At 50.2% G+C, this 13,986-nt stretch overlaps 4 protein-coding genes across 8 annotated transcripts; 2 read left to right on the top strand and 2 right to left on the bottom strand.

The window, feature by feature from the left end:
• Nucleotides 1-3,544: 3,544 nt before the first annotated feature.
• Nucleotides 3,545-7,824, top strand: LOC6615760 (lethal(2)neighbour of tid protein). The gene is made up of 2 exons (XM_002040095.2): nt 3,545-3,898; nt 6,496-7,824. Exons 1-2 carry the CDS (start codon nt 3,613-3,615, stop codon nt 7,734-7,736), a joined length of 1,527 nt encoding a protein of 508 aa, XP_002040131.2. The 5' UTR covers nt 3,545-3,612; the 3' UTR covers nt 7,737-7,824.
• Nucleotides 4,234-6,206, bottom strand: LOC6615761 (protein tumorous imaginal discs, mitochondrial). 4 transcript variants are annotated; one of them, XM_032715898.1, is made up of 2 exons: nt 4,774-6,204; nt 4,234-4,632 (listed from the first exon to the last, which is right to left on the bottom strand). In XM_032715898.1, the coding sequence occupies exons 1-2, from the start codon at nt 6,105-6,107 to the stop codon at nt 4,413-4,415; spliced, it is 1,554 nt and encodes a 517-aa protein (XP_032571789.1). In that variant the 5' UTR covers nt 6,108-6,204; the 3' UTR covers nt 4,234-4,412. The 4 variants fall into 4 exon arrangements, with proteins under 4 accessions (XP_032571789.1, XP_032571791.1, XP_032571790.1 ...); XM_032715900.1 differs by having other exon boundaries at nt 4,787-6,204; XM_032715899.1 differs by having other exon boundaries at nt 4,234-4,627; nt 4,787-6,204.
• On the bottom strand, nt 7,816-10,856 carry LOC6615759 (protein lethal(2)denticleless). Its single transcript, XM_002040094.2, has 2 exons — nt 10,552-10,856; nt 7,816-10,272 (listed from the first exon to the last, which is right to left on the bottom strand). Exons 1-2 carry the CDS (start codon nt 10,592-10,594, stop codon nt 8,012-8,014), a joined length of 2,304 nt encoding a protein of 767 aa, XP_002040130.1. The 5' UTR covers nt 10,595-10,856; the 3' UTR covers nt 7,816-8,011.
• LOC6615758 (tumor necrosis factor alpha-induced protein 8-like protein) lies at nt 10,820-13,647 on the top strand. Of its 2 annotated transcripts, XM_002040093.2 has the most exons (4): nt 10,869-11,118; nt 12,339-12,407; nt 12,612-12,904; nt 12,963-13,647. In XM_002040093.2, the coding sequence occupies exons 2-4, from the start codon at nt 12,344-12,346 to the stop codon at nt 13,236-13,238; spliced, it is 633 nt and encodes a 210-aa protein (XP_002040129.1). In that variant the 5' UTR covers nt 10,869-11,118; nt 12,339-12,343; the 3' UTR covers nt 13,239-13,647. The 2 variants fall into 2 exon arrangements, with proteins under 2 accessions (XP_032571795.1, XP_002040129.1); XM_032715904.1 differs by lacking the exon at nt 12,339-12,407 and having other exon boundaries at nt 10,820-11,118.
• The last annotated feature ends 339 nt before the right edge of the window (nt 13,648-13,986 follow it).

Here is a 13,986-nt window from a genome sequence, read left to right as displayed (position 1 = left end):
TCATTTTGAAACTCCAATATCACATATATATGATATATTTCGTAAAATAGAAGACATATTTCAGCGTAATCTTATACTTTCTTCTGTAGCGTAGGGTACCCAACTAATCCAATACCCCACGCAAAAATGTACAGTTCTTTTCTTCGCCCTGCTCTCTGCTCCTTCAATTCTTTTTAGTTCAACATATGTGAGGAGCACATGGAGCGACAGCAACACAAACAGCAGCAGCAATAACAATAATAGCAACAATAACAACAATGTCAGCGCAGCGACAACGACGACGCTCCAAATGATTGAACTTAAATGGCAGAGGCCTAGAAAGCAGGGTGTGCGTGTGTGCGTCGCAGTGTTTGTGGATGCAAATGTGTGCCCGGTTATCAACACTTTTTAGTCGCCAGCCCTCCTATCTCCTCCCGTACCCCCCTTGCCACGCCCCTTTCCCCTCCCACACTCTATCCTCATGCTAGGGCCCAACAAAATAGTCAGCATTTGCGGGCGTTCAAAGCTCAAAGCAAAAGCAAGAGCAAAGATGCCACAGGCAGCCCTCGGGGTCGTGATCCAATATCTCTGTCCACAATAATCAGCACTAAAGGCGATAGTGTCGCACTCAAATGGGATTAATTCTCACTGGAATACAACCCGAAAACATTTCCAACACTTCAAGCAAGCTGTGCAAAACTTAGGGCTGTGCAAATATGTCATCTACTTTTTTACAAAAACTCAAAATAACACTAAAAGGGAATCTAGAGTCACTAAAGTGCAAGCTACTATCCATAGGTCTAAAAGTTTGCAAAAAAGCGTGCTTTGCGAGCAAAAATGGCACTTGTAACTTCACGAACATAGGTATAAACTATAATTTCACACAGTAGAACCTCCACTGTATTCGAAGCTCGGCAGAAAGACTTCGCAGAGCCATGGAACCCGCCTTGTTTACCCTACGGAGACTTTTTCCGGCTCGAGAGCCTCCGAACTGCCCCGCCTCCGTTTCTTCCGCCCATGGAGGAGCGAGTATCATACGAACTGCAATAAGTGACGGCGATAAATAAAGTGCCCGTCCCCATTTTCATTTTATAGCCAGATCGTGAGACAATAAAATGCAAAGGCAATGAGTGCGCTGCTGGCAAGAGAAATTAATAAGCACTCGAGTGCAAAGTACTGCTCACCACTATCACTATCATAGGCCGAATGCTGTTGATTTGCATTACAGCGGCGGAGTGGGGGGAGTCGCTTATCAGCAATGAGAGCCACAGCAGCAGCGGGCTGATAGTGATAACAGCGCCGATACCGAAATACACACGTTGTGTAGGTGTGCGTGGCGTAGATTATTGTTATTATTGATTAATAAACAATTGTCTCACTCACACAGAAAGTAGCTGAGGCTGTACGTATGTTGGTTTGTCTACACACATGGGTACATCTGTCGACTTAGGCGACGCGACCGATAAGGAGTGACCGATTTAGTTCTATAGTTCATGCGGAGATAGCCAACTTCGGACGCGATTGACCCACAAAAATGGGGCGACAAACATGAAAGACATATGCTCACACTTATTTTTGTACGCGCCCCAGGAAAACGCAGAGATCACTTAAATTAGCCAAAATGCTTGACTTGCCACATTACGCACGACTATCTGTTGTAGGATTGTTTCATTATGTACTATAGTAGAAACCTTTTAAATTATTTTATATTTGATTTCAATTACTCTTTCGAGCATGTTTTTTCTCCAGCGAAATGATGTATTCAAGCATATAAGCTTAATTAATGCTGGCATACATAATTAGTTTTGCTATTAAGGGACACACTTTAACATTTTTGCTTAAAAAAAGGCGAAACAAAGGATTATCCGAGTACAGAGAAATTTCACAGTAAAATTCCACTCATCTGTAGCAAAAATGTTTTTAAACAGATTTTTTTGAAAAAATGTAGCTGACAAAAATGGGTTATTGAATTCCAGTTCGCACGGATCCTCCGGCTAAATTCCTGTAAATCGCCGTGTACCTTTTTCACCTCACTTTTTCCCTTTTTGGATAATTGGTGGCATATCAGTGTTTCAGCTGGCTGACTGAACAGGTAAATGTCGGGAAAAAGCGACAACAGGTCCAACTATTTCGTGTTTTTCTTATTCCGAGCAAACACGCTGCAGTGGACACAATAAATGAGTCACGAAATGCGGAAAACACACAAGAGCGGGGCAGCGCCGGAAAATCGGGCAGCCATTCGGATCCGTAGGTTGACATTTAATTGCCCGGTGGTTCTGGGTGCGGGCCATTCCCCCGTCCGGAGTCCAGAGTCCCGAGCCCTGGGTCCTGTGTCCTGAGTCCTGAAAAGGATGTGGGCTCGATGGTGGGTTAAGTGTGGTTGCGGCATGGCCGTCATATCAGTTGTAACCCGATAAACGAGCTGCGTTTGCATGAGCACACCGGAGAGCCCCTCGCCCGGCTTATGTTACCCCGTTTGCCCCTGGCAAATGCATCTCAGCGATGCGTTAAACCGCCAGTGCCACCCCAAAAGCCACCCAAAGCCGCCAAAACCAGCCGGAGCACACGGACCACGACCGACTATTTGCTATTGGGATGACGCCAGCGATGGACGTTAATCTGGCCAGCAAATTGGCCATGAGCTGATTGGTTTTGTACCTGTTGCGTATTCCCACCTGCAGTTCCGGTCCCCCGCCCCGGGCCCACCCACTTTGACCGAATAGAAGCGTTCGTCGTGTAGGAATTCTGCTAATTACTACATGTATGTTATGGTTTAATCCACCCGCAGGCCTTACAACATCCAGCTGGCTAGGAAAAATGCAGTCATTCAAATTGTAAATACTCAGCGGGGGCCAAAGCAGTGGATGTGTTTCGAAATGCAATTGTCCAACTCCTTGCTATTCACTGCAATGAAATTTAAGCAAATCCCTAAATTTATACTTTTTATACTTTATGTAGATAAATGGCCGATTTGCATTATTATATTGAATCATTAATTCTTTTTGTCCAATCTATAAAGGTGAACCTTCAATTTTCCACCAAAAAATAGGTATTTTCGCCAAATCAATCAATTTTATGGCTCAAATATTGAGTGTCATACCTTGTTGAGCTCGTATTCACATTCCCAATCGATTCCCATTCAAATTTGAAAATTTTAATTTTTGTCAATTTTTTGCAAATTTTAATGACGTAACCCCTTACAAAAAATGCAAAAATTGGCAAAAATTTTTTTTTTGAAAATCGGCAGGACTCCGATGCAGATAGTTTGGGTCATTAGCAGTCCAAAACAGTCATTTTTTTAAATGTACGACTCTTTTTGGCCAAGTTATGAAGATAAGCCTCTTTGGAAACCACGTGTTTTGGCCACAATAATTTAGCTAGCAACCCAAATATGCCTCAAAATGTAAAAATTAAATTGTCATTTCTTGAAAACCAAGCAAGCACCGGAAACGGAAGGCGCCACTGGTGCTCGCTGTTAGAACTAAAAATTAAAATTGGGAAAGTATCGATAGCATGCAAAATCCAATTGGACTGCTATCGGTGGGAGGCGCAACAGCTGATTTTGATAGTGCCGCCCTGGTTGTTTTTCGGTTCAAGTTGAATTTTAATTAATTTTCGCCGGTTATCACAGAAATGGCCCCGCCAAAGGCCGCCAGCCACCGTCCGGCGGTGCGGCGCAAGAAGTCGGGCACCCTGGTAGACTCCATCCTGGACAAGTACCTCAACGTGCGCTTCTTCAAGTACCTGCTCCTGGAGCCGGCCGCTCTGCCCATAGTTGGCCTCTTCGTGCTCCTGGCGGAGCTGGTCATCAACGTGGTGGTCATCCAGCGGGTGCCCTACACGGAGATCGACTGGGTCGCCTACATGCAGGAGTGCGAGGGCTTCCTGAACGGCACCACCAACTACAGTCTGCTGCGCGGTGAGTATTTTTGGCCACAGGTGACCCCATTTCGAATCCGGAAGCATATGCGTGCACCTGTTGCTGTGGTTATAACTATATTTAGGGTTATCTTACTAAGGATAGCCTATTTCCAACTAGCTAGTTTATCCTCTTATAAAATAGATATTTCAGTTACTTTAAAGATTGAAGTAGTTTCCAAATCAAGGAGAGTAGTTTGACATATGATTCGAATGTTTGAACACAGTAACCATCAAAGGTTAAACACAGAGATTTGGGGAGTTTGATGACATCAAATGTGGTACGAACTTTAGGCAAATGATAACCGGAGCAGCGTAGGATGAAGACAAGTGAAGTTAGCCTCGCTTAAACGCAGAACTTGCCCGACTGACGGTCAATTTGGTTTATTCATCTCGAACCAAGTCGTATTTGGAATACACTCCCTCGGTTCCCGCCCGAACTTAGATTAGCAACAATAACGTGCGTTAACTTAGACACTAAAAAACAGAATCGGCCATCGGGTTGCCAACGCCTGTCAGTTGAACATGGACTTGATCTTGCTTATGAAGCCTCCGCCGTCGCCTTGTCCGGATCCGGATCCGCCGCCTTCTTTCGCTTTGGTTTCCTCTTCGTCCGTCCGCTGGTCTTTGCCTTCGCTTTCTGCTGCTCCTGGTCCTGGCTTGGAGGTTCCTGATCCGGCTGCTGCACTGGCTCCAGCAGTTGCTCCTGCTCCTGGCTCCTCACTCGCTCCTGCGCTGCAACGAGAGATGGGGAACGGAGAGAAAGACGCCATCATTTAATAAAGCTCGCACATAGAACGCACGTATATTTTAACTACGAATTCAAGCTCCAAGTTACATTTAGAGATTGCATTGGTAGATCGGGAGATTATTTACGTTGCTTGCTTACTGCCGTCTTTGCGATTCGCGATTCCGTGGATCTGCCCGGGGGTGTCCTCCTCCAGCTCGGCGTACGCCTCGATTAGAGCCAGGCGCTTCTTGTCCAGCTTCTTCGCCGATGGCACCGTGATCTTGACGTGCACGTAATGATCGCCGTGTCCGTGGGCATTCACGCGCTTCAGACCCTTGCCGCGCAGCATGATCTTGTGGTGCGACGAGGTGCCTGGCTCCACGTTTATCCACTGATCCTCGTACACGCCCTGGACGCGCACAGTGCCGCCCAGCACTGCCTGGGCCAGGGATATGGCCGCGTCCGTGTGCACATCGGCGCCCTCGCGCCTGAAGTAGTCGCTCCGCTCCACGCGGAACGTGACGAACAGCTCCTTGCTGCCCACCTGCATGCGCACCGTTTGTCCGTTCTCGATGCCAGCCGGCACCGGCACGGTGACCTTGCGGCGCTGGACCGTGCGGCCCTTGCCCTCGCACTCGCTGCACGGGTACTTGATGTGCTGCCGCGTGCCCTGGCAGTAGCGGCAAGTGGAGCGCATCACGAAGGGCCCGGTGGACACCGTTTCGAAGCCGGTGCCGTTGCAGTACTGACAGCGACCTGGCTTGGTGCCCGGCTCGCACTTGGTGCCGGCGCACTTGGGGCACTGGTCCACCACGTTGACGTTGACATCCTTGTTGACGCCGCGCGCAGCCTGAGCAAAGGTCAGGTCCATGACCATCTCCTGGGCCTGTCCAAATCCGAACTTGGAGTCGGCGAAGTCGTCAAACGAGTTCGTTCGGAAGTTGCCTTCGCCGAAGATCTTGCGGAAGAGCTCCTCGGGGTCGATGCTCGAGCGGAACTGCCAGCTCTGCGAGAAACCCTCGGGGCCGAAGCCACCGGCTCCTCCGCCGGGGAATCCGCCGCCCTGGCGACCAATGTTTTCCGCCGTCTGGCCATAGGTGTCGTACTCACGGCGCTTCTGCTCGTCGCTGAGCACTTCGTAGGCCTCGGAAACCTCCTGGAACTTGCGGCCCGCATCCGGATCCTCCTTGTTCGTGTCCGGATGGTACTTCTTGGCCAGCTGATAGTAGGCCTTCTTGATGTCCTTGCCGTTGGCGTTCTTGGCTACGCCCAGCGTGGCGTAGTAGTCCTTGGCAAGGAGGTCGCGCGTAGTGTGCAGCCCGCGCACTTGGGGTCCGTCTGTCCGGGCACTTCCGCTCCCGGCGCTGGAGAGGATTCGGTAGGAGGTCGCACGGGGCGAAGAGAACGCGGCTGTCGCCAGGCAACGGCGCACCGCCGGCAGCTGCCGGAACACGAATAATTTTTTACACGAAATCATCATTTTTCCATAAAAGTATCAGTTTTTCAGCTTTTCAACAACATGCCGTAACATCCATGCTGTCCTACGAATGTCTGTCTCTCTCTCTCTCTCTCGCTCGCACCTGGTCAGTGTGGCCGCGTGCGTGTCGAGCAAAATACCAACCGGCGTGAAAGCAAATGAAATACCGTTATATACCGTTAAAGTTAAAAAGACTGATATTAAATAAGTTAACTAATACTTTGCCTTTAAAATAAATATGAAATGTAACTCAACGAATATAATAGTTTTCCCAGGACCATACTGAAATGTTGAGTATATGAAAAGAATAATGATACAAGTAATAATGTTATGTTTCTTTTTATCTAAGTTACGATATGTTAAGTAATAGAAATCCTTTTTTATTTCCTAGGAGACACAGGACCTCTTGTGTATCCCGCTGCCTTCGTGTACATCTACTCGGCTCTCTACTACATCACGTCCCACGGAACGAACGTGCGCCTGGCACAGTACATCTTCGCCGGGATCTATCTGCTCCAGCTGGCCCTGGTGCTGAGACTATATTCGAAGAGCAGGAAGGTGCCGCCGTATGTGCTGGTGCTCAGTGCCTTCACGTCGTACCGGATCCACTCGATATACGTGCTGCGACTGTTCAACGATCCGGTGGCAGTGCTGCTCCTCTATGCTGCACTCAATCTGTTCCTGGACAGGAGGTGGACCTTGGGAAGCACCTTCTTCAGCTTGGCGGTGGGCGTTAAGATGAACATACTGCTGTTTGCGCCTGCCCTACTTCTGTTCTACTTGGCCAATCTGGGACTTCTGCGTACGATCCTGCAGCTGGCTGTCTGCGGAGTGGTACAACTGCTGCTGGGCGCTCCTTTCCTGCTCACCCATCCTGTGGAGTATCTGCGGAGCAGCTTTGATCTGGGACGCATCTTCGAGCACAAGTGGACGGTCAACTATCGGTTCCTGAGCAGAGATCTGTTCGAGAACCGATCCTTCCACGTTTCTCTGTTGGGACTGCATCTGCTGCTCCTGCTGGCCTTCGCCAAGCCCACCTGGACCTTTTTCCAGAGCTACGTGCGCCTTCGCAGCATTGAGGACCAGCTACAGCCCCAAATAGCCCAGCAGAACCTTGAGCTGAAGAAAAGACCAAAGAAGGTGGAAAAGGACAAAGACAAGGACCAGAAGAAGTTTACATCCGAGCAGCAGTCCTTCCTGAAGGCCTTCGAGAAGAGCCTGCAGAAGGCGTCCGGAGGCAAGGCCACTGCGGCGCCCTCCCAGGCGGAACCGGAACGCTACGGCATCCACTTCGATCGCTGCACCCAGCTGGCCCTGCTGCCGTTCTTCCTGTGCAACCTGGTTGGCGTGGCCTGCTCTCGATCCCTGCACTATCAGTTCTACGTCTGGTACTTCCACTCGCTACCCTACTTGGCCTGGTCCACGCCTTACTCCTTGGGCGTGCGCTGCCTGATCCTCGGACTGATTGAGTACTGCTGGAACACCTATCCCAGTACGAACTTCTCCAGCGCTGCCCTGCACTTCACCCACGTCGTACTGCTCGCTGGGGTGGCCAAGCAGCTTGTCCAGACCATGCGGATTAATAATGCGGCCAAGAGGGAGCAGCAGGAGCAACAGAAGAAGCTGCAGTAAAATGGGCTGATTTTGTTAGCCATAAGTGCCACATATAAACCATTTTGATTATGCCAAAAAAAAAAAATATAATAAAAAGTATGGAGCTTTAAAATGGAGTTACTTTTATTCGGGTACGTTAGTCTTTCGTATCTTTCGGCTCTGTACAGAGGGCGGGGAGTTGGTTACCAACTCGTCCCGCGATAGATGCAACCTACTATCTACATAAAATAACTTAAACAATGTCCGCTTAAAACTACAAGTGCAATAATGGTGCTGTGGCTCGAGGCTCCGCGTCAATCGCTGCCCACCGCCGTCGTGGGCGTGCGCATGCTGAGGGGCGTGGATGCGGGCGCAGTCACTGCCGGGGGATGGGGATCGGGAGAGGAGGGAGCCGCATTCGTTGTCGTTGTTTCCCCCGCCGGCACACTGCTACTCCTCTGAATGCTGAAGAATCGCAGGAGCGTCGTCTCGCTGTTTCGCCTACTGGAAGTGGGCGTTTTTGGCTGGGATTGGGAGTGCGAGGAGCTGCCAGCCGGCGTGCCACCGCCTCCGTCCGTGTGGGAGATTCGTCTGCGGGGCGAGGCGTGTATCCTGGGACTGCACTCGGACTGCCGCAGGCTCTGGAGGCGCGGAGATGCCAGCACATCGGTCTGTTGCTCCTCGCTGATCTTTTCGCTGAGCGTCACATGGGCCCTGCCACTCATCAGCTTCTGTTTGCGGATGTTCGTCAGCCAGTCCACCTTCTCCTTCGCCTTCCGCTTGGGCGACATGATGCCCAGGTGCGGTGCCTCGCCATCCAGCACGTAGTTGGGCAGGTTGGAGGTGGGCGAGTAGATGGCAGCGGAGATCGGCGGCGGATTGACCGCGTCGGCAGCCACCGCTGCTGCTGCCGCTGACGTGGTTGGCGGGGAGGTGTACATATGGTTCACATTCTCACTCAAGGGGGAATGACTTGGTGTGCTGAGAAGCTTGTGCAGTGGCGAGACATCCTCCGCAGCAGAGTTCTCCTTTTGTCTCTTGCTTGGCGACGCATCCTCTTCGTTTATGGGCTGAAGTTGTATATGCCTGCAAGCAGTTTCCTGGCTGGAAGGTCCAAAGAGCCGCCTTCCACGTGACTCCAGTGGCTTCGCGCGCTTCTGGGGGTGTTCTGTGGCTTCCGTCTCCTGGCCAGCTACGCCCAGCATTTCCAGGAACGAACGCTTGGTCGTCGTCTTTTCCACGGAGCCTGGTGTCCGTTCATTTTGATCCATAAGGCGCTTCAGAGATCGTGGCGTGGACTCCAGATCTCGAAGATTGTACTTGTGATTTCCACTAGATGGACCAACAGCTTTCTTGCCGAATTCCCTGACGTAGGAGGCAGTTCCTCGGTACTTTTCAGTGCGCTCCGCCTCGCTGAGGCCATCCAGGTCGGGTCCAATCCGCCAGATCTTGTGACGCGCATCATCGCTGCACGTGACAATGGGACAATCGTGGCTGGAGCCCCAGGCCACGCAGGTCACCTCCACCGTGTGTCCGGCCAATGCAACGAGCGGCTCCTCGGCGTGGTCCAGGTTCCAGATGTAAGCCCGCTCGTCGCTGCTTCCGCTCAGCAGATACTTGCCGTCCGGGCTGAGGCAGGATTTGATGTAGAACGTGGAGTTAAGGAGTCCCTTGTAGCAGGCCAGCGGGCGGGGCGAGTAGGAGGCCAGATTGTAGCAATAGATGGTGTTGTCCATGCAGTTGGCATACAGCCTCGTGCCCGACGCGTCCACAATGAGGTTGGTGAATCCACGGAAGGTGGAGCTGCCGGCATATGGCAGCTTGTGCCTGGGCAGTGGCTCCTTTTTGTAGGCTGTGTAGTTGCGCCGTAGGTCCCAAACTTTGATGACTCCGTCACCGGCACCACAGGAGATCAGCGTATCGTTGTCCTGGAAGGCCAAGCCGGTGATGCTGCTCGAGGTGGTTCCTCCGGCCATCTTGGGCGTGCGTGTGCGCTGCTTGCGCTGCGAGACTGGCGTGCCCGGTCCCCCCGTGTGCCCGCTGTAGATGCAGTTGTCCACTCGTGAGGTGAGGTCCATATTGAGATTGGCCCTGATGTCCCAGATGAGAATGGCGCCATCACGACCGCCGGTAGCGAAGACAGCGGGATCGGTGCGCTTAAAGGCCGCCGACTTAACGGACCTTGTGTGGCCCACATAGGAGTTCAGGCCGCGGATGCCAGAGCCCGCCACCTCCCACAGCCTGGCAGTGTGATCGCCCGAGGCGGAGACGAAGCGCATCTGGCCGGGGGCCCACTCCAAATCGAAAACGGCGTTGTAGTGGCACTGCGGGCCCACCAGGGACTGCTCCTCCGGCTGGTGGTTGCGTTGGGTGGTGTCCTGCAGCGTGATCTTTCCGTCCTCGTTGGCGATCGCCAGGATGTGCCGGTAACCATCGCAGTTGGCGAACTTGGCGGAGAAGATCGGCGGTTCCGGATTGAAGTCTGGGCAGTAGTTGGCCGGCGCGATGCCCCGCCAGCTGTCCTCCTTGGCCACGGAAAGGCGGCGCAGGGCGAAGTCGTAGGTCCTCTCATTGCCTAAAATTAAAAACGAAAACCAGAGGAGAAACCATGAAAATAGTGCCGTGGCTTTGTTTTCCACGGAACTTCTGCACGATCAGCAGTTTCCAGTGGAGCAACTAGTCGGGTTTCTTCACCCCTTATGCAATGCTCTGTAGTCAGGTGGCCGTGCAGGATTCCAGACCAGATGACCAGATGGCCAGTAAAACTCATTGAACCCTTTTCAAAATCAACACCTTTGACCGCAGGAAATTCGAGCGCCAAAAGTGAGATTCTCCCGCCAAGCGAAAGACTCACCGTAGCCGTGCTCCCTGGCCCGCAACTTGTTGTAAATGTTCATCGTGCACTCCTCTGGGCGACTGCTACTGCTAATCTGCGTTTTCCACTTTATTTCCTGTTATTTCCTCTGAAATAAATCAACCTTCGAGGCATCGAAAATATTTTTCAACGACGCAGCTGGACTCTTGGGCAGTGTGACCGTACTCAGATGGGAAGGAAAGGCCTTCTGTTGCGAAAGACTGGAGAACCGCCAAAAGCGAAATAAATACTAGCCATGGAAGATTGATTCGTTTCAGTGTAACATTTGGTTGCTAGAAGCAGCTGGTCTCACAGGCTGATATTTTGTTTTTGTTGCTGTTCGCTGAGTTGTTTTATGTTTAATCGAAGTTGCGCATAAATTTAGCTGCAAATCGTACGCAGTTCGCGGGCTTAAATGCAGCCACCCCCTTTCAGTTGCTTTCGCTAGCACTTCGATTCCCAGACACTGGTCATCAGACGCACTCACACTCATACACACATATACTCAGATACGAAGCAAGGACTCAAGGATTCGATTCAAGGACTGCAGCAACAACAACAACACAGGTGAGCGCCAAATTGGATTTCTATTCTGGTTTCCAGGGGGCGGGCATCACACACAGCCTGTTGCAATCAATAACACCCAGGAGGTAAAGAAACCCTCCTGCTGCGAAAACGGAACACGCAAATGCAGGACAAACAGGAAAGCCAGGAGAAGAATGGCCCAACGAACTCAAGTGCCCGTGGTTTCGGCTGTAGCGCACTTCCGCACTCCACTGGCGTCCTTGTGGGACCCACACCCGCTTCCTTCGAAGGGATAGGCCTTCTTTTATTGCACTTCGCGTGACCTTAGCCATTTGGAGCAGTCCGTGTCCTGACACGGTTCTATTGCCGGGCGTTATCTAACTGGAACTGGCATTCACTTAGTTAAATTAGTCACGAGCTTAGTCACGACTTCTCTAGTTAATACCTATTTGTGTCAAAAAGCTTGAACTCCGCTGACCCGCCAGGGGATTCCCCTCCAAGCACTCCATCACCCAACTAGCTCTGGTCTGGACTCCTTGTTTGGACAGTTGGAAGAGCTGCCGCATTTCCATTTCGGGCTCCAGCACGTACGCCGCGCCGTTAGAACGACCTTATAGATACGGTCAGAGGGGCGCAGTTGGTCATCCATTATTAATAGGCAGCATTCCTATATCTGTGTGTGGAAAGCAGCAAAGTTGTGGAGCTGAGGAACTCTTACTTTGACTACTGTACATTAAATTCCTTATATCAAATTTATCCGCTTTATGTTATGTTCTTTACGTACATTGCCTTACGATGATAACCCAATTTGAATTCCCCAGAATGTCTTATTATCGTTAGATTCCTGTTTTGTTTGCTCAAAGCTTGTGACGAATACTCGATAAGGAATTATTCGTTACAAATAAAGTTGTGTGTACATTAATCGTTTTGTTTTGTTCCTGAAATATAGAAGTTACTTATGTTAGTTGATACGGATTTAAGTCCTACAGGACTCTCCTCCAATGTTTCAGCACTATAGGTAAAAGTAATTGCATTTAAGTGACTCATTGTAGTTAAAGGTAGGCCTGCAGACTGTTTTATTGCCCACTTCACGTAAAGCACAAAGAAAAACAGAAACCCAGCGAAGAAAGAACCAGGTTTCCTTTATCTAGAGATACGGCGCTGATGTACATGGCCCAATCATTCATGTTTTATATCTCTGTCTATAATTCCCTTATCGATGCTTGCAACTGGAATCGGTGTAATATATGTGTGATATATAGCCGCGATGTCGGTGGCCGGGCTTCGACAATGTCTGCTGCTTTGGAGCGTCGACTACTGGAACTTGGAAGGTAAACCGCGGAGAAGAGCGGAGCTGATTTGCTTTTCAGTAGCCACCATTCAGTTTTCAGTTTTATGTTTTCCTCGGTTGCTGAGTTGTTGCTCCGTTTTGTTTGCTTGTACTGCTCGTATTTCTTTGCCACAATGCTTTAGTCAATGAATATGCAGCGATAATAATGTCTTAATCTCAATCCCACCCCTCCCATCCGCTTTAGTCATGGAGGACAATGTCTTCAAGTCGCACGATATCGGGCTGCGGGCGCAGAAGAAGATCCTCTCACGCATGGCCACCAAAAACATCGCCAAGACCTTCATCGATGGCACGACGGCGTCGCTGCTGGACAACCTCTACAGGCTCTGCAAGATGCACACGGGGAACAAGCCCAAGGCGGAGAAGCTGATCAAGAACATCATCAAGATCGTGATCAAGATCGGTGTGCTCCACCGGAACAATCAGTTCAGCGACGAGGAGCTGCAGAAGGCGGAGCTCTTTAAGAGAAAGTTTCAGGTGAGTCTTAAGTGCTACTCCATAACTACATGTTATTATGAGTTGTTTTTGGTTGCAGAACACGCAGCTGTCCATCATATCATTCTACGAAGTGGACTTCACGTTCGACCTGCCCTACCTGCAAAAGTCAATAGCCGAATCGCAAGTGGCGCTGAAGTCGATTGTGCAGCCGCATCTCACAGAGAAGTCGCTGGGCCGCATCGACGAGGTGTTCGATTTCTTCGGCGAGGAGGCGCTGCTGGAGACGGCTTTCCGAGCGGACTCTCCCTACCGCGAGGTGATGGGAAAGATCGTGGCGGACATAAACGCCACAATGGAAACAAGAGATATCTGAGGGGAGCCGCGAAGCGAGCTGAGCTGTAATTGCGTGCTATGAACGAAAGGCTATCTATCGAAACCAAAAAGCAGCCAGTAGCTAGTTGCGAATGAAAAACGCTTGCTTAAAGCTCACCCACCAACACCACCACCACCATCACCACCAAAATACAAAATCTAGGTATAGATATGGGCCAGCAGCGGAAGAGAGGGCGCAGAGCTGGGAAGGAAAGGAAAAAGACATGTGTTTAAGGAGGAGTTTAATTTAGTTCAACTAGTGATATACCATTGACAACAATATCAAAAGTGTAAAGACGTCCGTATTGATTATTTTGATGACAACGTTAACATTCGTGTACTCAAGGTCTATGTAGTAGTAATTAGGAAGAACCAAATGCATTTCGCCAAAGGAATTCACTAAACGGAAATTGTAAACTCGAGCAAAATGCTTTTATCGGTGTGTAAGTTGATCGTTGATCGTACGTGTGAAAGTAACTATATGTATAAGTCTAAGTGTTAGATGGGAAATACTTCAGCACATAAGCAATTACTTATTCGTGGTCTACTTTTTGATACTCCCAAACTCGCTGTGTGCACCCGCAAGTAACTATATCACCGTCTTAGTCAGACCTTTGCGTACTTAACCGATCGCCCCCGATCGGAGCCACCCATCTCACCTGCAGTCGTTAGTCGATGCTAAGTTGGTTATGGTAAGTCGTCACCAGAACCTGTTTCTATTTCTATTCGTATTTGTATTCGTATTCGTA

Source organism: Drosophila sechellia, chromosome 2R (assembly GCF_004382195.2).
Source record: "Drosophila sechellia strain sech25 chromosome 2R, ASM438219v1, whole genome shotgun sequence".
Taxonomy (NCBI): Eukaryota; Metazoa; Arthropoda; class Insecta; order Diptera; family Drosophilidae; genus Drosophila; species Drosophila sechellia.
The sequence above is the reverse complement of the archived record's forward strand: the minus strand, read 5'-3'. Positions and strand labels throughout refer to the sequence as shown.